The 20,896-nt window shown below is 46.3% G+C and overlaps 1 protein-coding gene across 2 annotated transcripts in view; it reads right to left on the bottom strand.

Annotated features, from left to right (window-relative positions):
- Itgb5 (integrin beta 5) overlaps positions 1 to 20,896 on the bottom strand; it is a 119,674-nt gene that overhangs the window by 87,948 nt on the left and 10,830 nt on the right. For both annotated transcript variants that reach the window (NM_001145884.1, NM_010580.2), the window contains exon 2: positions 16,320 to 16,405. In NM_001145884.1, coding sequence (NP_001139356.1) covers positions 16,320 to 16,405 — 86 coding nt within the window. The remainder of the gene's footprint in view (positions 1 to 16,319; positions 16,406 to 20,896) is intronic.

Raw genomic sequence — 20,896 nt, 5'->3', positions numbered from 1 at the left:
AAGAGTTAATACGCTCCTAACCTCCGAGTCATCTCTTGAAACCAGTTCTAAGCCCTCACAGAAGAGACCAATGATGGAGAAAGTCCTCTTCACAGCAGCTCCTGATATCCCAGGGGCCTCAGGCCCAGCCCTCTGCCAGGGGGGCATCCCAAATGTCCAGGTGTCACATTCCAAAGTGAATGAATGATTCGCCCCACACACCTCCGATCTTCTAAGGACCAGAGATCCTCACATCTCAGTTCACCTAAGTGCTTTGAGTGCATCTCACCCCCTGATACCTGGACCCAAGACCACTGCTGAGTTCTGCGGCAGGAAACGAACAGGGCTCACTCAAACTCCTCAACACAGTGAAGTTCTGCAGCCCCAGATGTAAAGTTCCTGGGCCACCCACTAAACTTGAAGGACAAACACTTCCTTGGTAGGGACAAAAGGTACAGAGAGGCACAGACCACAGAGAGAACTCATCTCAATGCCGAAAAAGAGGAAACTAATTCAGGGTGAGCTTCCAGAGGCCACAGCATGGCTGCTGCAGTTGCTCACTGTTCTAAAACCGTGAAACAAGCACCTGTCCACAGACTCCATATGGGAACACCCTGATGGAAGTCTCCTAAGGACTCCCAAAGGGCCTAGGTTACAGGCAAGTGATCAATAGTGGTAGCAGAATAAAATGGGAGCCCAAGTCCCCCTTGCACCTCGCTAATGGTCAAAGGAAGGAAAGAGAGGTGCTCCCAACCGGAACTGGCAAGTCACCACACCAGGCTCTCCCTCCCTCAGGCACCTGCCATGATAAGGTCACACCAAGGTGCTATCTGCTGCTGCAACAGACTCCCTGTACATTTCACTAATCAAATCCCTTCCCCAGTGGTCAAGGCCAGCTCCACAGGCTGGCGTCAAGGCCGGAACGCTCAGGCCCTTCTGTCTTTGCATTATTCCCAAACACTCCTCCCCAGTACAGATGAAGAGAGATGTGGTGGTGGTTTGGAGAAGGCTAGGTGTTGTTTCTTTAACAGTGAGAAAGACTGGGAATCGGCAGCCCCTGAAAAGAATCCAGGAGGAAAGGAGCCCAGAGGGCCCAAGCCCTGGGTTGTAAGAGGAAGAAGTGCAGTGGCCAGCAGGAGGAGTGCTGGAGGGGAAGCAGGTCCAGGGGAGCTGGCTGCTCTCCATGGCTGGCCTTGCTCACTGGTACTGCAGAGCCAGACCCTCTGACCAGGGCAAGCCTGGCACTCCAGCCTGGCAGTCCCTCGTGAGCTGGGGGATGGGTGGCTGATGACAAACCAGAATGTGTACCGTGTGCCAGCAAGTCGGTGCCATGCAGGCTTCCTGCCGGCCTGCGGGGGGGGGGGGCGGAGACATCTCCCTGCCAGCTTTCAATTGGCTCACTTAATTCGGCGCACAAATATTTATGAGGCATCCTCAGTAGACCAAGAGGATTTTTGCTCCCTCAGTCCCAGCACAGAGAACCTTTTAATGAATGTACATCTCATTGGGACTTGGCTAAACATTGCTTTTGGAGTTTGTGTTTGTTTTTATTTTTCCCCGACACAATATTATTAATTATTTGGGAATTGCATGCAATGCACATGGATCACACTCCACTCCCTTTCTTCCCAGGCCCGCCCCGAATCCCTGTGCCCCCAGCCTGCCCCCCCCCCCCCCCAAAGCACAGCAAGTACAATTTGTGTTGCCCATATACTTACTGGAGTGTAGTCAAACGCCCAGTGGACAGCCCCTTAAAAAAACTGGGTCCTTCCTGCCAGAAGCCATCAGCTATAAAGAGCTACACTTAAGCATCTTTATCACAGTTTTTAAGGACTATCTTAATAGCTTCCGGCCAAACTGTTTCTATTTTTTCTCTCTTCTCTTTTTTTTTTTTTTTTTTTTTTGTAAATGAATGTATATTTCATTGTGAGTTGGCCAAATACTATTTTTGTTTTCTTTTGGTGTGGGTGTTTCATTTCTTCCCTAGCGTAAAGAAAATAAAAAAAATAAATAAAAATTTAAAATGGCTTCTCTACCTGTCCTGCCACTGTTATATACCAGAATGTTCATCTTGCTTCCCAGTTTCTTACCTGTCTCCCTTATTCTCCAGCCTCTCATATCCTATCCACTCCTTCATTCTTCCTTTCCACACCCGCCATGGCCAAGGCCAAGGCCATCTCCATCTCCCCCAGCTCAGCCCTCCCTAGTCTTTTTCCACTTCTGACCTCTCCCCGCCCAAGCAAACCCTTGTCCCCCCCCACACCCCCAGGACTTCACTCACAGTGGCCTTGCCGGATTCCCAGCAGCCTGGTACTGACCCAGGCCATACTGTCACACCCTAGCAACCTGCCCATGTCCCCCACACCAGGCAAACTTTGACTACCTTTGTCCTCTGTACCCTCTCTAACCTGGCCCCTGTCCTCCCGGGAGCATCCTCAGCATGGCCTTTTGCAGGTGACACTGGCCTGCCTGCCAGAGCACAGACCACTAGGTCACCCAACTCCTTTTCCCTTGGTCCCTGGCACACAGCCACACTCCCTCTATTTCCCCTTTCACATCTTAGCTGAGTGTCTTGGTAGAGTTTTAGACAGTGAAGTGCATGTGGAGAGTAGGGAGGGGCTGATCCCAGCCTGCCACAAAGTATCCACTCTCATTCTTAGCTCAGTAGTTAAGCTTCCTAAGGGAAGAGCAGAACTACGTTTCAAAAAGCTATGGATGCTAGGCAGTCACCATCTTTAATTATTAATTAATTAGTTATTAATTAACAATCAGTAATTAATTAATTCATGATTCATTAAAAGGCACACACTTGGCCAGGCAGTGGTGGCGCGCGCCTTTAATCCCAGCACTTGGGAGGCAGAGGCAGGCGGATTTCTGAGTTCCAGGTCAGCCTGGTCTACAGAGTGTTCCAGGACAGCCAGGGCTACACAGAGAAACCCTGGGGGCGAGGTACACACTTTTAACCCAGCACCAGGAAGGCAAAGGCAGGTAGATGTCTGAGTTTGGGGTCACCCTGGTCTACAGAGTGAGTTACAGGACAGCCAGGGCTACACAGAGAGATTATGTCTGGAAAAATGAGAGGAGAGAGGAGAGAGGAGAGGAGAGAGAGGAGAGGAGGGGAAGAGAGGGGAAGGGAAGGGTGGGGAGGGGGGGGAGGGGAGGGGAAAGGAGAGAATGCCCCAATAACAGAAGCAAGGCAATGTGGACAGGGTAAAACCGTGGGCAGCTTAGCTTACATACCAGTCTAAGAAGGAGAGTGTCTGGAAAGCCTGGCGCTAAAGGTAGAGAAAGTAAGACTGAAGCCCCCAGGAAAGCCCAGGGAGCAAAATCAAGAAGGCCAGGGTGATGGGGCCCTGCTGCAGAAGAAGCAGAGAACCAACAGAACGCAGAAAAGGAGACAGGACCTGAGCTACCTCCAACTCGGTTCCTATGGAACAACACAGTGGCAGGGAAGGTGGACATTAGGTCACAGCGAGTGTCAAATCAGAGACAGGGTCCCCTGCAGAGCGCCCCTGGGGTCTGTGCTCTAGGACTGACAAAGACATGAGGCTGGGGGTGACAGAGGGGTGGACCTGTTCCACACCTGTAATCCCAGCATGCCTAAGGTTGAGGAAGAAGGATCCTAAATTCAAGGGCAGTCTTGGTTACAGATTAAGATCTCATCTAGAAAATACATTAAAAAGCCACTCTGCCTAACCCTGGTTGGGATCCATAGAGGCTGTCCGCTGGGTACCAGCCCTGAATATGCTCATGAATCACATGCTTCTAGCAGAGGCATTGCACCTGACAGCATCCCGGGATGTGGTTAAGAAGGCACACGCTGTCTTGCTAAAAGCACAAGTTAGATCACAATCATTCCAGAATTCGCCAGCCCTACCTAGCATCCCAAAACACAATCTATCCCCCAGGGACAGCTCACCCCAGAGATGGGAATTCTGGGATGAGCTGCCCCTGGGGAAGCATTCCAGCACAGCCAAGAAAGAGTCTCTGTACAAGCAGAGAGCGCCCAGTGGGCTAGGTAGGAACTCATGTATGGACCAAACCAAAAACGTGTCACTCAGCATGACTTATTGACTATCAATATCAGGCCAGACTTTTGGAAGTATCATATAAGAAAGGGAGAAACCAAGGCTGGACTGCTCTTCCAGGGGTCCTGGGTTCAGTTCCCAGCACCCACATGGCACTTGTCTGTAACTCCAGTTCCAGGGAACTGACACTGTCACAAAGACATAATACATCCAAGCAAAACACTAATGCACATAAAATTAAAAAAAATTTTTTAAATTATTTTTTAAAAGAGGGAAAAAATAAAAGAAACGGAGTAACTTAAGAGTCTAAAATGGACCCTGGAGCTGGAGAGGTGGCTCAGCGGTTAAGAGCACTGGCTGCTCTTCCTGAGGTCCTGAGTTCAAATCCCAGCAACCACACGGCTGCACAACCATCTCTAATGGGGTCTGAGATGCCCTCTTATGGTGTGTCTGAAGACAGCTACAGTGTATTCATATACATGAAATTAATAAATAAATCTTTTTTTTTAAGGACCTTGGCTCCACTACCCATGTCACCACTATCCATATGTTCCTGGGCCACAACAGTCGTTTACTGGATGACTCATTCAATCATTGCAAGGTTCAGTTCATTAGGAGCCCCATCTCTAAGCCCCCTGCCCTAACTTCACATGCACCCAGTGAGGCTCCATGCTAGGCACTGGCAGCTTCATCTATGTTTCTAGAAAGTAACAGTGGCCTTGTGGGACAGTGAAACACCTCACACCTGAAAACCCCAGGAGGTAGAGGCAGATGGCTAAATTTGAGGATAGCCTGAGCTACATCTTAAGACACTATCTAAACAAACAAACAAACAAACAAACAAACTGGGTATGGTGATACCCATGTAATCCTACGGGTTAGGAAGTAGAAACAGGACCATAAGAGGATTATCCTAAGGTATACTGCAAGTCAAGGCCAGCCTGGGCTACAAAAGGCCCTGGCTCAGATGAAGAGTTAATCATGGAAAAACTGGGATTTTAATCTTTGCCTCACTCCATGTCTGTTTAGCAGCTCTCTTTTATCAAATATGAAATCCTGCCCCAACCTTGCAAGGACATTGGGTATGAATAGGACAAAAAGATGATTTAATTGGCAATGGGTACAAAACTCATTAACCCAGTGAGAGAAGAAAGTTTACAGTACAGAGGTACTGGAAGACACAGAGGCAAAGAGCAAATCAGGACCTGATGATTATATATAATTTATGTGTGTATGTATGTATATATAACTTATTTTTATTTTATGTTATATTCACATATGCAAGTTATATATATAATTATATGTATAAAATTATGTATAATTATGTGTGTATGTATAAATTATAGGTATATAACTTATACATATATGTATAATTTGTTTTTATTTTATGGGCATTGGTATTTTGCTTGCATGTGTGTCTATGTGAGAGTGTCAGGTTCCCTGGAACTGGAGCTATGGTCAGGTGTGAGCTGCCATGCATGTGTTGGGAACTGAACCCCAGTCCCCTGGAAGGGCAGCCAGTGCTCTTAACTGCTGAGTCATCTCTCCAGCCCTTTGTACTGATTATTAAGAACTGGAAGTTGTTAGCAAAGGGAAGAAGGGACAGCTGGGAAGGTCCCCAGGGAGAGCGACCAGTGTGGGGAATTATGTGGGCTTTAACCAAGTGATACCCAGGACCCTCTGTAGCTCTCCTGGTGAAAGAAGTCTTGAAAGTGTACAAGCGACAGCAGTGGGCAGGGAGCTGGTGCCTTAGAGCCTAGATCTGTGTTGAGGTCCCAGAGAACGAAAATGGTTCCAGAGAAGGTTCATAACAAAGGCACTACAAACAGGAAAGGGCTGGCTCTGTAAAGCTTCATTTCTTACAGTAGCTTGTTGGGTTTTAATCTCCCTACTGCACGGAGGCTGCACTGTCATCTAGAAGACCTGAGGCTCAGAAGAGAGACTGGCACATTCTAGCCAGTTTTGACACATGTATGTGGCTTTGAACAAGTTGTTCTACCCCTCTGGGACATTGCAGAATCTCTCCGAATATCATCAATAATACAGCGTATTTTCCTCCAGAAGCCATCTCCTGGTCCTCCCACGGGGACCACAGACCACACAACACAGACAGAACTAGCCCCAAACTATAATCTTCCTCCTTTCACTCACAGAGGGAGGGCTTGCACTCCACGTTTCTAAGGCTGTTTAGAAAAGTGGACACTTCCCTTAAGACAAGAAGCTTAGTTGGGCATGACACACTTGCAATCCCAACAGGAGGGGGCTGATCTGTGAGTTCCGGACCAGCCTAGGCTACACAGTGAGACCCTCCCTCCTTGCCAGAAAAAAAGAAGCGACAGCTTAGAAATTGATCATTCCCCCAAACACTAGTAGAGCCCAGGGCAAATATTAAAGCTTTACACTGAGAATATTATAGTGCTTAAGTCATGCAGAACATTGTCCAAAGCACATTTCCCTCAGGAACCAAGACGTAAGATGAAGGGAGCTTTATGCCTCTGCTCCTTTGTGTGCCAAAGTGGCAGCAGTTCTGGTGCTAAACATATTCTGGTCTATCTGGTGTCATTTTCCTAGGAACCAAGTATCACGTTTGTAATTGTAAGACTCTAAATCCAGGCAGGAAGGAAGCAAGCAAGCAAACAAACAAGCAAGCAAGGAAAACTGGTGTGGTGGTTTGAATAGAAATGGCCCCCATAGTCTCAATTTTTTGAATACTTGGTTATTAGGGAGGAGCTACCTGAAGGAGATTAGGAGGCATGGCCTTGGTGGAGGAAGTGTGTAACTTGGGGTGGGCTTTGGTTTTCTTTTCTTTTCTTTTTTTAAAGATTGATTGATTGATTGATTGATTATATGTAAGTACACTGTAGCTTCAGACACTCCAGAAGAGGGAGTCAGATCTCAGTATGGATGGTTGTGAGCCACCATGTAGTTGCTGGGATTTGAACTCCGGACCTTTGGAAGAGCAGTCGGGTACTCTTACCCACTGAGCCATCTCACCAGCCAGGGCTTTGGTTTTCAAATGCTCATGGACAGTGTCTCTTCCTGCCACCTATTGATTCAGATGGAGACTCAGCTCCTCTCCAGCACCATGTCTGCCTGCATGCCCCCATGCTTCCTTCCCTCTCTGCTGACAATGAACTAAACCTCTGCTACTGTAAGTTCCAATGAAAAGCTTTCTTTTATAAGAGCTGTCACAATCATGGTGTCTCTTCACAGCAATGGAGCACTCACCAAGAACACTGGCCTACCTAATATTTGCATTGGTTTTTGATAATGATATATCTAACATTATTCAACCATATTTCTTACTATAGGACTTAAAGAAATGGTACTGGCCATCACAGCATATCTTTAATCCCAGCACTTAAGAGGAATTTCAGGCCAGTCTAGTCTACATAAAAGAGTTCCAAGCAAGCCAGGGTTCCATAGTGAGACTCTGTCTCAAAAAAAGAAAGAAAGAAAGAAAGAAAGAAAGAAAGAAAGAGAGAGAGAGAGGGAGGGAGGGAGGGAGGGAGGGAGGGAGGGAGGGAGGGAGGGGAGGGGAAGAAGGGGAAGGGGAAGGGAAGAAAGGAAAGGGAAGGGAAGGGAAGGGAAGGGAAGGGAAGGGAAGGGAAGGGAAGGGAAGGGAAGGGAAGGAAAGGAAAGGAAAGGAAAGGAAAGGAAAGGAAAGGAAAGGAAAGGAAAGGAAAGGAAAGGAAAGGAAAGGAAGAAACAAAAGAAAGGGAAAGGGCAAGCTTGTTCTCATTTTGACTTTCTAAAATAAGATTTACTTCAGGCTAGGCTGACTCCTTAACAGGCTTTAAATGGGCAGTTTAAGAGACTAGGCCTAAGAATGGGCAAGTCCAGGCAAACCCAGGTAAGTCAGTTAGTAAGCTGCCCCACCACCTGGCCTGAGGCAAGGACAATGGGTCAGCAGAGTTTCCAGACTTCCTCAGCAAGAGTTCCCAGATCTCCCCAAGCAAGTTTCCAGCCCCCATGCCCCAGTAATGGAATGTCCCTAGAGATGGAGCAAGATAAAGGTCACCTACCCTGGAAACCCCCAAGGTGCTTTAAATGCAGCCTGTGAGCTCACTTGGTTGTCTCTCTAGCTTGGTAATGGGGGAGCCCAGTATGCTGGATTTCTGCAGAATAAAACATTCTTTGCATTTACAAACTACTTGAGTCTGGGGCATCACTCTTCAGCAAACCACGGATCCTTACAAAGTATATGTCTGTATGTGTGCGTTATGTGCACGTGTGAGCATAGGTACCCTCAAGGTACAGAAGAGGGTGTCTGACTCCCTGGAGCTGGAGGTACAGGTGGTTGTGAGCTGTCTGATAGCCACTGAGAACCAAATTGGAGTCCTCTCCCAAACCAGTGTGTGTTCTCAGCTGCTGAGACATCCCTCAACCCTTGCTTTGTTTTTGACACCGGGTCTTGCTGTGTAACCCAGGTTGGCCTCTAACTCAAAGTCCACCTGCCTAAGCCTCCTGAACACTGTAGTCACAGGTATGTGCCATCATGCCTGGCTACTGTCCTCTTTTAAAGAAAATTCCATGAAGCCTAATTATCTAATAAGGGTTAAATAAACCATACTAGGATGACAGCTACGCACCTGCGTGCCATGGGGAACAATCTTCTCTGAAGATGCTTATTAAGCATCTCTGCATGCTTATTCAGCACATTCTCTGCATGTTCTCTGTTTATCAAGCACTCTGCAACCTGACTAGAACACCAGGAGTAAGGAGAGGTGCACTGCTCTAAGTCAAGAATCAAAATTATCCTGGGAAGTCCTGGGCCCTTTCATATCTGTCTACCTGTTGGGAGCCGCGCCCACATTCGCCGTTACAAGATGGCGCTGACAGCTGTGTTCTAAGTGGTAAACAAATAATCTGCGCATGTGCCAAGGGTATCTTATGACTACTTGTGCTCTGCCTTCCCCGTGACGTCAACTCGGCCGATGGGCTGCAGCCAATCAAGGAGTGACACGTCCGAGGCGAAGGAGAATGCTCCTTAAGAGGGACGGGGTTTCGTTTTCTCTCTCTCTTGCTTTTTCGCTCTCTTGCTTTTCTCTCTCTCTTGCTTCTTGCTCTCTTGCTTCTTGCACGCTGGCTCCTGAAGATGTAAGCAATAAAGTTTTTGCCGCAGAAGATTCTGGACTGTGGTGTTCTTCCTGGCCAGTCGTGAGAACGCGTCTAATAACAATTGGTGCCGAAACCCGGGACGAGAAAAAAACTCGGGACTGGCGCAGGAGGGATACTTCATTTCAGAACCAGAACTGCGGATCACGTTTATAAAGGTTCCCGTAACACAGACTGTTGAGAAGGATTCAACTGCCGAATTCAGAACTCATCAGCTGGGGAACGACGGTGATAAAGGTTCCCGTAAAGCAGACTGTTAAGAAGGATTCAACTGTATGAATTCAGAACTTTTCAGCTGGGGAACGAGAGTACCAGTGAGTACAGCTTTACGAGGTAAGCCTGGCCTTGAACTTTCTAACGAAATTCAAGACAGTCTATCAGAAGTAAAGTGGAATATGTTTGGCCTTGAATTTTTTCTGGTGTTAGGAGCCCTTTTGTTCCTTTTCACATGTTATCAAGTGGTTAAGATAGGGCGGATTCTAGATGAAATTCAGGACAATCTATCAGAAGTAAAGCGGGGAGAGAGAGTAGGAACAAAGAGGAAATATGGTACACAAAATAAGTATACAGGCCTTTCCAAGGGTCTTGAACCCGAGGAAAAGTTAAGGTTAGGTAGGAATACCTGGAGAGAGATTAGAAGAAAAAGAGGAAAAAGGGAAAAGAAGAAAGATCAATTAGCGGAGGTCTATAGGAAAAGGAGCCTGTGCTCATCGCTGGATGAGCTCAGGAAGCCAGCTCTTAGTAGTTCTGAAGCAGATGAAGAATCCTCCTCTGAGGAAACAGACTGGGAGGAAGAAGCAGCCCATTACCAGCCAGCTAATTGGTCAAGAAAAAAGCCAAAAGCGGCTGGCGAAGGCCAGTTTGCTGATTGGCCTCAGGGCAGTCGGTTTCAAGGTCCGCCCTATGCGGAGTCCCCGCCCTGCGTAGTGCGTCAGCCCGTAGTGCGTCAGCAATGCGCAGAGAGGCAGTGCGCAGAGAGGCAGTGCGCAGACTCATTCATTCCCCGAGAGGAACAAAGGAAAATACAACAGGCATTTCCAGTCTTTGAAGGAGCCGAGGGTGGGCGTGTCCACGCTCCGGTAGAATATGTGCAGATTAAAGAACTTGCCGAGTCGGTCCGTAAATATGGAATCAATGCTAATTTTACCTTGGTGCAGTTAGACAGGCTTGCCGGCATGGCACTAACTCCTGCCGACTGGCAAATGATTGCAAAAGCCGCTCTCCCTAATATGGGCAAATATTTGGAATGGAGATCTCTGTGGCGAGAGGCTGCACAGGCGCAGGACCGAGCAAACGCTGCTGCTTTAACTCCAGAGCAGAGAGATTGGACTTTTGACTTGTTAACGGGTCAGAGAGCTTATTCTGCTAAACCTGATAAGAGGTATCAATGGAAGGTCTTACCACAGGGGATGTCCAATAGTCCTACAATGTGCCAGCTTTATATGCAAGAAGCTCTTTTGCCAGTGAGGGAACAATTCCCCTCTTTAATTTTGCTCCTTTACATGGATGACATCCTCCTGTGCCATAAAGACCTTACCATGCTACAAAAGGCATATCCTTTTCTACTTAAAACTTTAAGTCAGTGGGGTTTACAGATAGCCACAGAAAAGGTCCAAATTTCTGATACAGGACAATTCTTGGGCTCTGTGGTGTCCCCAGATAAGATTGTGCCCCAAAAGGTAGAGATAAGAAGAGATCACCTCCATACCTTAAATGATTTTCAAAAGCTGTTGGGAGATATTAATTGGCTCAGACCTTTTTTAAAGATTCCTTCCGCTGAGTTAAGGCCTTTGTTTAGTATTTTAGAAGGAGATCCTCATATCTCCTCCCCTAGGACTCTTACTCTAGCTGCTAACCAGGCCTTACAAAAGGTGGAAAAAGCCTTACAGAATGCACAATTACAACGTATTGAAGATTCGCAACCTTTCAGTTTGTGTGTCTTTAAGACAGCACAATTGCCAACTGCAGTTTTGTGGCAGAATGGGCCATTGTTGTGGATCCATCCAAACGTATCCCCAGCTAAAATAATAGATTGGTATCCTGATGCAATTGCACAGCTTGCCCTTAAAGGCCTAAAAGCAGCAATCACCCACTTTGGGCAAAGTCCATATCTTTTAATTGTACCTTATACCGCTGCACAGGTTCAAACCTTGGCAGCCACATCTAATGATTGGGCAGTTTTAGTTACCTCCTTTTCAGGAAAAATAGATAACCATTATCCAAAGCATCCAATCTTACAGTTTGCCCAAAATCAATCTGTTGTGTTTCCACAAATAACAGTAAGAAACCCACTTAAAAATGGGATTGTGGTATATACTGATGGATCAAAAACTGGCATAGGTGCCTATGTGGCTAATGGTAAAGTGGTATCCAAACAGTATAATGAAAATTCACCTCAAGTGGTAGAATGTTTAGTGGTCTTAGAAGTTTTAAAAACCTTTTTAAAACCCCTTAATATTGTGTCAGATTCCTATTATGTGGTTAATGCAGTAAATCTTTTAGAAGTGGCTGGAGTGATTAAGCCTTCCAGTAGAGTTGCCAATATTTTTCAGCAGATACAATTAGTTTTGTTATCTAGAAGATCTCCTGTTTATATTACTCATGTTAGAGCCCATTCAGGCCTACCTGGCCCCATGGCTCTGGGAAATGATTTGGCAGATAAGGCCACTAAAGTGGTGGCTGCTGCCCTATCATCCCCGGTAGAGGCTGCAAAAAATTTTCATAACAATTTTCATGTGACGGCTGAAACATTACGCAGTCGTGTCTCCTTGACAAGAAAAGAAGCCCGTGACATTGTTACTCAATGTCAAAGCTGCTGTGAGTTCTTGCCAGTTCCTCATGTGGGAATTAACCCACGCGGTATTCGACCTCTACAGGTCTGGCAAATGGATGTTACACATGTTTCTTCCTTTGGAAAACTTCAATATCTCCATGTGTCCATTGACACATGTTCTGGCATCATGTTTGCTTCTCCGTTAACCGGAGAAAAAGCCTCACATGTGATTCAACATTGTCTTGAGGCATGGAGTGCTTGGGGGAAACCCAGACTCCTTAAGACTGATAATGGACCAGCTTATACGTCTCAAAAATTCCAACAGTTCTGCCGTCAGATGGACGTGACCCACCTGACTGGACTTCCATACAACCCTCAAGGACAGGGTATTGTTGAGCGTGCGCATCGCACCCTCAAAACCTATCTTATAAAACAGAAGAAGGGAACTTTTGAGGAGACTGTACCCCGAGCACCAAGAGTGTCGGTGTCTTTGGCACTCTTTACACTCAATTTTTTAAATATTGATGTTCATGGCCATACTGCGGCTGAACGTCATTGTTCAGAGCCAGATAGGCCCAATGAGATGGTTAAATGGAAAAATGTCCTTGATAATAAATGGTATGGCCCGGATCCTATTTTGATAAGATCCAGGGGAGCTATCTGTGTTTTCCCACAGAATGAAGACAACCCATTTTGGTTACCAGAAAGACTCACCCGAAAAATCCAGACTGACCAAGGGAATACTAATGTCCCTCGTCTTGGTGATGTCCAGGGCGTCAATAATAAAGAGAGAGCAGCGTTGGGGGATAATGTCGACATTTCCACTCCCAATGACGGTGATGTATAATGCTCAAGTATTCTCCTGCTTTTTTACCACTAACTAGGAACTGGGTTTAGCCTTGATTCAGACAGCCTTGGCTCTGTCTGGACAGGTCCAGACGACTGACACCATTAACACTTTGTCAGCCTCAGTGACTACAGTCATAGATAAACAGGCCTCAGCTAATGTCAAGATACAGAGAGGTCTCATGCTGGTTAATCAACTCATAGATCTTGTCCAGATACAACTAGATGTATTATGACAAATAACTCAGCTGGGATGTGAACAAAAGTTTCCGGAATTGTGTGTTATTTCCATTCAGTATGTTAAATTTACTAGGGCAGCTAATTTGTCAAAAAGTCTTTTTCAGTATATGTTACAGAATTGGATGGCTGAATTTGAACAGATCCTTCGGGAATTGAGACTTCAGGTCAACTCCACGCGCTTGGACCTGTCGCTGACCAAAGGATTACCCAATTGGATCTCCTCAGCATTTTCTTTCTTTAAAAAATGGGTGGGATTAATATTATTTGGAGATACACTTTGCTGTGGATTAGTGTTGCTTCTTTGATTGGTCTGTAAGCTTAAGGCCTAAACTAGGAGAGACAAGGTGGTTATTGCCCAGGCGCTTGCAGGACTAGAACATGGAGCTCCCCCTGATATATGATATATCTATGCTTAGGCAATAGGTCGCTGGCCACTCAGCTCTTATATCCCACGAGGCTAGTCTCATTGCACGGGATAGAGTGAGTGTGCTTCAGCAGCCCGAGAGAGTTGCAAGGCTAAGCACTGCAATGGAAAGGCTCTGCGGCATATATGAGCCTATTCTAGGGAGACATGTCATCTTTCATGAAGGTTCAGTGTCCTAGTTCCCTTCCCCCAGGCAAAACGACACGGGAGCAGGTCAGGGTTGCTCTGGGTAAAAGCCTGTAAGCCTAAGAGCTAATCCTGTACATGGCTCCTTTACCTACACACTGGGGATTTGACCTCTATCTCCACTCTCATTAATATGGGTGGCCTATTTGCTCTTATTAAAAGGATAGGGGGAGATGTTGGGAGCCGCGCCCACATTCGCCGTTACAAGATGGCGCTGACAGCTGTGTTCTAAGTGGTAAACAAATAATCTGCGCATGTGCCAAGGGTATCTTATGACTACTTGTGCTCTGCCTTCCCCGTGACGTCAACTCGGCCGATGGGCTGCAGCCAATCAAGGAGTGACACGTCCGAGGCGAAGGAGAATGCTCCTTAAGAGGGACGGGGTTTCGTTTTCTCTCTCTCTTGCTTTTTCGCTCTCTTGCTTTTCTCTCTCTCTTGCTTCTTGCTCTCTTGCTTCTTGCACGCTGGCTCCTGAAGATGTAAGCAATAAAGTTTTTGCCGCAGAAGATTCTGGACTGTGGTGTTCTTCCTGGCCGGTCGTGAGAACGCGTCTAATAACTTAGTATTTGATCCAAGTTCAAAACAAATAAGCGTCTCACTGCATCCCTAAGTGTGGCAGACCTCTGGGTTCCACCAATCCTAAAACTAAGAATGCTGTAGCATCAAAAACCCATGAGACAGGGCTGGGGATGCAGCTCTGCTGGCGGGCTGTTCGCCTGATACCCACTAGGTCCTGGTTTCAACCCCTAGCGTCAGCTCAACCAAGAGTGGTGGCACAGCCTGTGGTCCCAGCGCTCAGTAAAGGGGAGTAGGAGGACGGGAAGTCCACAGTCATGGTCCCCTGCGTCCAGAGTGAGGCCAGCCTGGGCTAGAGATCCTGCCCCACTTTGTTTTCCTGTTGCTGCGATGAAAGACTCTAATAAAAGCAATTTCAAGTTCTAGGGTACCATCCATCATGGTGGGGAAGTCGAGGCAGCAGAGGCTCCAGGTAGCTGCTCCCATCACCCAATCAGAAAGCAGAGTATGATGAAAGCAAGCTGTCATTCACCTCCTAGGTTATACAGTCTAGGATGCCACACAGGGCCTGGTTGCTACCACAGTGGGTGGGTCATCTCCACTCAATTAATGTAGGCATGCCCAGAGGCCCTGTGAGTTCGAGGCCAGCCCGGGTCTACAAAGTTAGCTACACAAAGAAACTCTGACTTGAAAAACAAACAAACAACAAACAAAAAACAGGAAAAGATGAACTCTATAGAGCTGCAGAGATGGCTTCGCTGGTAAAAGCATACTACACAGAGACCCAGAACCATGTTGAACAGCTCACACCCACCTGTAACTCCAGCTCCAGAGGGTCTGATGGTTCTGGCATCTGCACGCACAAGAATAAATCTACATACATACACATAAGTAAATAAATAAATAAGGGCCGTGCATGGTAGCACATGCTTTTAATTCCAGCACTTGGCTCTGTGAGTGTCAGGTCAGCCTAGTCTAGAGAGTTCCAGAATAGCCAGAGCTATACAATGAGTTCCTGTCTAATTAAAAGTTTAAAAAGAAGCCCGACATTGGTACCCCCACACACACATACACACATACACAGAGGCATGCAGGTCTCTGTGAGTTTGAGGCCAACCTGGTCTACAGAGCAAGTTCCAGGATAGCCAAAGCTAAATAGAGAAACCCTGTCTGGAAAAAAAGGAAAAAAAAAAAAGAGAGAGATAGACAGACAGACAGACAGACAGAAGAACATAAGGAAGAAAACCTGTTAAAGAGACTCCCCAGCTTTACAGTAGAACCTGCTGATGCTCTCACCAATGTTAGCAGCAGATATATGTCTGACTTCCTTTTGTTCTGTAACTACAAAACTTCCTTTAACTTATCCAGGGTAGAACATACTGGAATCCTTGTTCCCAGGCCACAGGGACTCAGAATAAACTTTTTTTTTTCTTAAACTTCCTTTAAAGGAAGAGCCATTATTTTCCTTTATGGTATTTACAGACACCACCAGCCCAAGCCTACTTTGAATTGTTACACAAGAAACTCACTTCACAAGCTCCTGTCTTCCTCAGAATGCTTAGCCAAAGATCAGGAGACTATAGCTGAGTCCTATCTGGTTCTCACACAAAAGAGAACAGAGTCTGGTTTCTCCAAATAGGATTAACACTCAACACTACAAAGAGACCAGAACGTATAGCCTGGGAGTGCAGCTCAGTGTAGATCAAGGCCCCCGGAATCAATCCCTAACCCTGTGAGCAACTCAGTCAAAAGAGGACAAAACGTCCCGCAGGGTTAAAGCGCTTGCCTAACGTGCATAACACCTTAGGTTCAATCCTCAGTACCACGCACAAACAAAACAAGGAAAGAACCCAGAAAAGAAACCCTTGAGGCTGGCCTAGCAGCACAGGTGCTGGAAATACAGGCGCAGGAGGAGTGTAAATTCAAGACTTGCCTAGGCTAGAGAGCAAATTCAAAGCCAGCCCAGACAACTTAGTAAGACTGTCTCATATTTTAAAAACAAAAAAAACAACAACAACAAAACGAAAAACCTGGAGAGGTAAGGTGATGGGCTAAAGAGGTGATTATTCAGTACAACCTCGTACGCAAACATCTAGAACAAGTCAGAGCCGGGTGAATGAGCCAGCACCTGATCAGCCTCTGATGGAAAGTTCTGTGGCTCTTGTCCCACCCACTCTGCCCCTCCCCTCTCCCACCCCAGTACACATACCTCTTTGGAGCACCAGGCACATTTTGGGTGGATCAACAGGCATTCTTCACACGAGGTGGCACTTCCACTAGTGCATATGTTGAGCCCTTCAAAGCAAGATGAAAATCCATCAGTCAGTTTCTAGCTATAAACATCATTGGCAGGGAAGGAGGGATGAGGGCTCAGCCAAAGCGCTTGCTGCTCTCTCAGAGAACCAGAGCCTGGTTCCCAGCACTCCTATCAGGCAGCCCACGACCACCTGCAACCAGCTCCAAGGAACAGGATGCCTTCCCCTGACCTTCCTAATAATAATAATAAATAATAATAAATTAAATTTAAAAGCATGACTAATGAAGTAAGTCTCAGAGTGCCCCGGTGAGGACCAGCATGGGAGTCACTCCCTTAACAGGTCTGAGGCTATAAAGAACCCCAGTGCTAACTTCAGGTTTTGCTGGGGCTAAGGCAGTCTCTGAAGTCTCGGCTAACCATGTGCATTAGTTAGCAACTCCTGCTCCTGCTGGGTCAACGAGGCTTCTCTTTTCCCTTTTAGTAAGCAAATGCTCCCCTTTATGATGGAAAAGGTCTTCTTACACTCAGAGAACCCAAAAATAGGGTGGTGGTAAAAAAAGAGATCAGTTTCATTTAGATGTTAAAAGAGAAAAAAGAAAAAAGAAAGAAATCCCAAATCCAATTACTCTGGATATTAACTCATCAAAATCTACAGTTATTTAAAGAAGGCCAGCAGGCGCACACCCTTAGTGGAGAAACAAGAGACTGGTAAGATAAAGGGAGCCATTGATTCAGCAAATCTACTAGCAGGCCAAGGAGGGAAAACCTGTCAGTGTCCAATAGGTAACAAAGAAAGCACTGGGCGTAGTCACTCGGAGGAGGCAGGAGAATCAGGAGCTAGACCAGCCCTGAGCTACACAGGGATTTATTTCCAGACTGGCTAAGCTATGTAGGGAGACTTTTCCCAAAACTCGGTGTGGTGGTGCCTTTATCCCTGCACTCTAGAGGCAGGCAGGTCTCTGTGAGTTCCCTGTTAGCCAGGGCTACATAGTGAGACCTTATCAACGGAGGGAGGGAGGGAGGGAGGGAGAAAGGAAGGTAGGAAGGAAGGTAGGAAGGAAGGAAGGAAGGAAGGAAGGAAGGAAGGAAGGAAGGAATTGAGGAAGGAATTGAGGAAGGAAGGAAGGAAAAGGGTAGGAAAGGGAAGGGACAGTTATTCAGGGGCTGTGAGGATGACTCAGAAGGAAGAGGAAGCAGGAGTTCAAATCCCTAAAAAGCCTGGCCAGGCCACACACAGCTGTAACCCCAACACTGTTGGGGAAGCAGAGACAAGAAAATGGCTGGGGCTTGCTGACTACCAGCCTACCTCAGCTTCTGTGAGGGGCCATGCCTCAAAGGAGTTTGTTTTTGAGACAGGGTTTCGCTGTGTAGCTTGGTTGTCCTGGAACTCACTCCGTAGCCCAGGCTGACCTCTAACTCACAGAGATCCGCCTGCCTCTGCCTCCAGAGAGCTGGGATTAAAGGAGTGAGCCACCACCACCCTGCAACAAATGACTTTTAAAAATTAATTCTTGGGATATATAGCCCTGGTTCACTCCAAATAAGGTGTATGCATGCAAGCCCACCCCAAATAAAGGAATACTCACAAACTTTAAAATTAATTCATTAATTCATTCATTCATGGGCTGGAGAGATGGCTCAGGGGTTAAGAACACTGAATTTCTTCCTGAGGTCCTCAGTTCAATTCTCAGCAACCACATAGTGGCTCACAACCATCTGTAATGGGATCCTATGCCCTCTTCTGGTGTGTCTGAAGACAGTTACAGTGTATTCATATACATAAAATAAATAAAATCTTTTTTAAAAAAATTAGGGCTGGAGAGATGGCTCAGCGTTAAGAGCACTGACTGCTCTTCCTGAGGTCCCCAGTTTAATTCCCAGCAACCACGTGGTGGCTCACAACCATCCATAGTGAGATCTGACGCCCTCTTCTGGGGTGTCTGAAGACAGCTACAGTGTACTTACATATAATAATAAATCTTTTAAAAAACAAAGCCAAAAAACTTTTAAAAATAAATAAAATAAAATAATTCAACACACATTTTTGATCATTAAAAAAAATATATATCAGAGCACTTGGGAGGCAGAGGCAGGCGGATCTCTGAGTTTGAGGCCAGCCTGGTCTACAAAGTGAGTTCCAGGACAGCCAGGGTTAAACAGAGAAACCCTGTCTCGGAAAACAAAACAAAAAATCCGAAGCTAGTATTAGAAGGAAACTTCAAAGCCAGATGAGCCCCCACTGAGCTGGGGGAGAGGTCTTAGTGTGGAAATGAGATGAAATCTAAGGCTCTCTCTCCTTCCTCCTCACCTGCGCCAACAGCACAGGTGTCCTTGGTAACCTGCCCATGCCCATCTTTCCCTTCCTCTGAGAAAAAGAGCCTCTGGCCAAGAGCAGAGCTTTTCTCTGAATGAGAAGGATCCAATTAAGACCCGCGTTCCCCTGGCCGCTGCCTTGTACAGAGGACGGGGCATGCACACTGGACGGAGGAAGGAGGTTCCCAGCCTTTGTTACAAGAATATGCCAGCCTGCCTGACAAAAGTTCTGCTCTGGAGGGAGGAAGATAAGGCAAGGAAAGGAAAACCAAAAGAATGAAGAAAATACTGGGAAGCAGCAGAGTGTTCCCAAGTTCCACTAAGTATCATAAAAATAATTATGTATCTTAACGTAACATTTAACAGTGGTTAAAGGGACTGGCCAGACAAGCCTGATGACCTAATTAAATCTCTGGAATCCCAGTATGGAGGAATGAGAAAACAAATGCCACAAGGTTGTCCTTTGACCTCCAGACACACATACCGCAGCACAAATGAGCACTCGAGTGCATATGCACGCACACACACACACAAATAAAAAATAAACTAATATTGTAAATAATCAGTACAGTTCTATATGCTAACAGCAAGCTATCTGAAAAAGAAAGAAACAATCCCATATACAACATCAAAACACAAGCGAATAACTTAGAAATAAATTTCAATAATAAAGGAGATTTCCAATCTTAAAAAAAAAAAAAAAAGAGAAGAGAAGAGAAGAGAAGGGAGGGGAGGGGAGGGGAGGGGAGGGCTGGAGATGGCTCTGGCTAGATCCTGAGTTCAATTCCCAGCAAGCACACCTTCACAATTCCCAGATCACAATCATCTACAATGGGATCTGAAGCCCTCTTCTGTCATGTAGGTATACATACATGTAAGAGAGTACTCATAAGCATAAATAAATCTTTAAAAGGGGGAGGGAGGGGCTCAAGAGAAGGCTCAGCAGTTATGAGCACTGGTTGCTCTTGAAGTGGACATGGTAGCTCACAACCTTTTATAACTCTAGTTCCAGAGAATCCAGGGCTGCCTCCTGACCTCTGCAGGAATCAGATACACACATGGTACATGTGCATGTGTGCAGCAAAACATTCATACACATTACACGTAAAAACAAAACGGAGGGACATGTATGTGGGTTGGATCACTGTTAAAAGACTCATGCTACCCAAATGGATCTGCAGAGTCCTATTCAAGCCCTATGCATTTTTCACTAAAATTGTTTTAAGAAATTCTAAAATTCATCTCAAAGAGCTAAAGCAGTTTTGAGCAAAAAGAATAAAGCCGCAGGTATCATATTCTCCAATTTCAAATATACCACCAAGCTACAATGTCAGTGAGGAGGGATAGAGAGACACAGCCCCCGACTGTCACCCTCAGCTGCCTGGAGCTCCCTAGCCTTTTAGGGCCTTGACTGAGCCCAAACCAGGGTTCATGGCTTCACCACTGGAAAGAATTTCAGGACTAGCCAGTTTGTCAGGCACAGTCAGGAGATTTTTATTGAAGACATTTTAGTATAAGCTTAAGAAGAAAGTAAGCCACACCCGAGTGTGAGTTTGAGCTTCTCACTGGAGAGTAAGCAATGAAGGGTCTTAGCATTCCTTGTATGGGCCATTCTGGGGTCTCTCAAGGTACTGCAAGAGTTGCTAACAGACTTATTTTTATTTTGTATGTGCACAGCACACATGCCTGAGGTCGTCAGATCTCCCGGAACTGGAGTTAGAGACGCTTTGTTAGCCTCCACAGGCCATTAGAAACCCAACCTGGGTCCTCTTCCAGAATCACAAATGCTCTTAGTCACTGAGCCATTATCTCTCCAGGGTCTCTTTGCCTTTTGGCAAGAGAAATGCCTTGCAGAGGATTATAATCTGATAAGGTAAAGCCAGAAGCCACTAGGGTTGCTCAGGGTTTTAGAGGGCCTTTCTCGGGAAATGTGGCTTCCTGGATTCCTAGAAAGCTGCAAGGTTTACAGAAGGGATGGGGGAAGGAAGGCCTTGAGTAGCCGTAGCCGGCGATGGTTCTTGCTTTTCTGCAGAGGGGTTCCTGTCCTCCTCATGTCCCAAAGGTTCTCCCTGCCTTTCATCCTGCCTCCAAACCAATCCAGTATTGACTGCCTCTGCCTCTGCCCCATCTCACCCTCCTCCCACCAAAAAAAAAAAAAAAAAAAAGAAAAAAAGAAAAGGCGATACACAATGGAACAAAACAGAGCCCGTAAAATA

This window comes from Mus musculus, chromosome 16 (assembly GCF_000001635.26).
Source record: "Mus musculus strain C57BL/6J chromosome 16, GRCm38.p6 C57BL/6J".
NCBI lineage: Eukaryota > Metazoa > Chordata > Mammalia > Rodentia > Muridae > Mus > Mus musculus.
The sequence above is the reverse complement of the archived record's forward strand: the minus strand, read 5'-3'. Positions and strand labels throughout refer to the sequence as shown.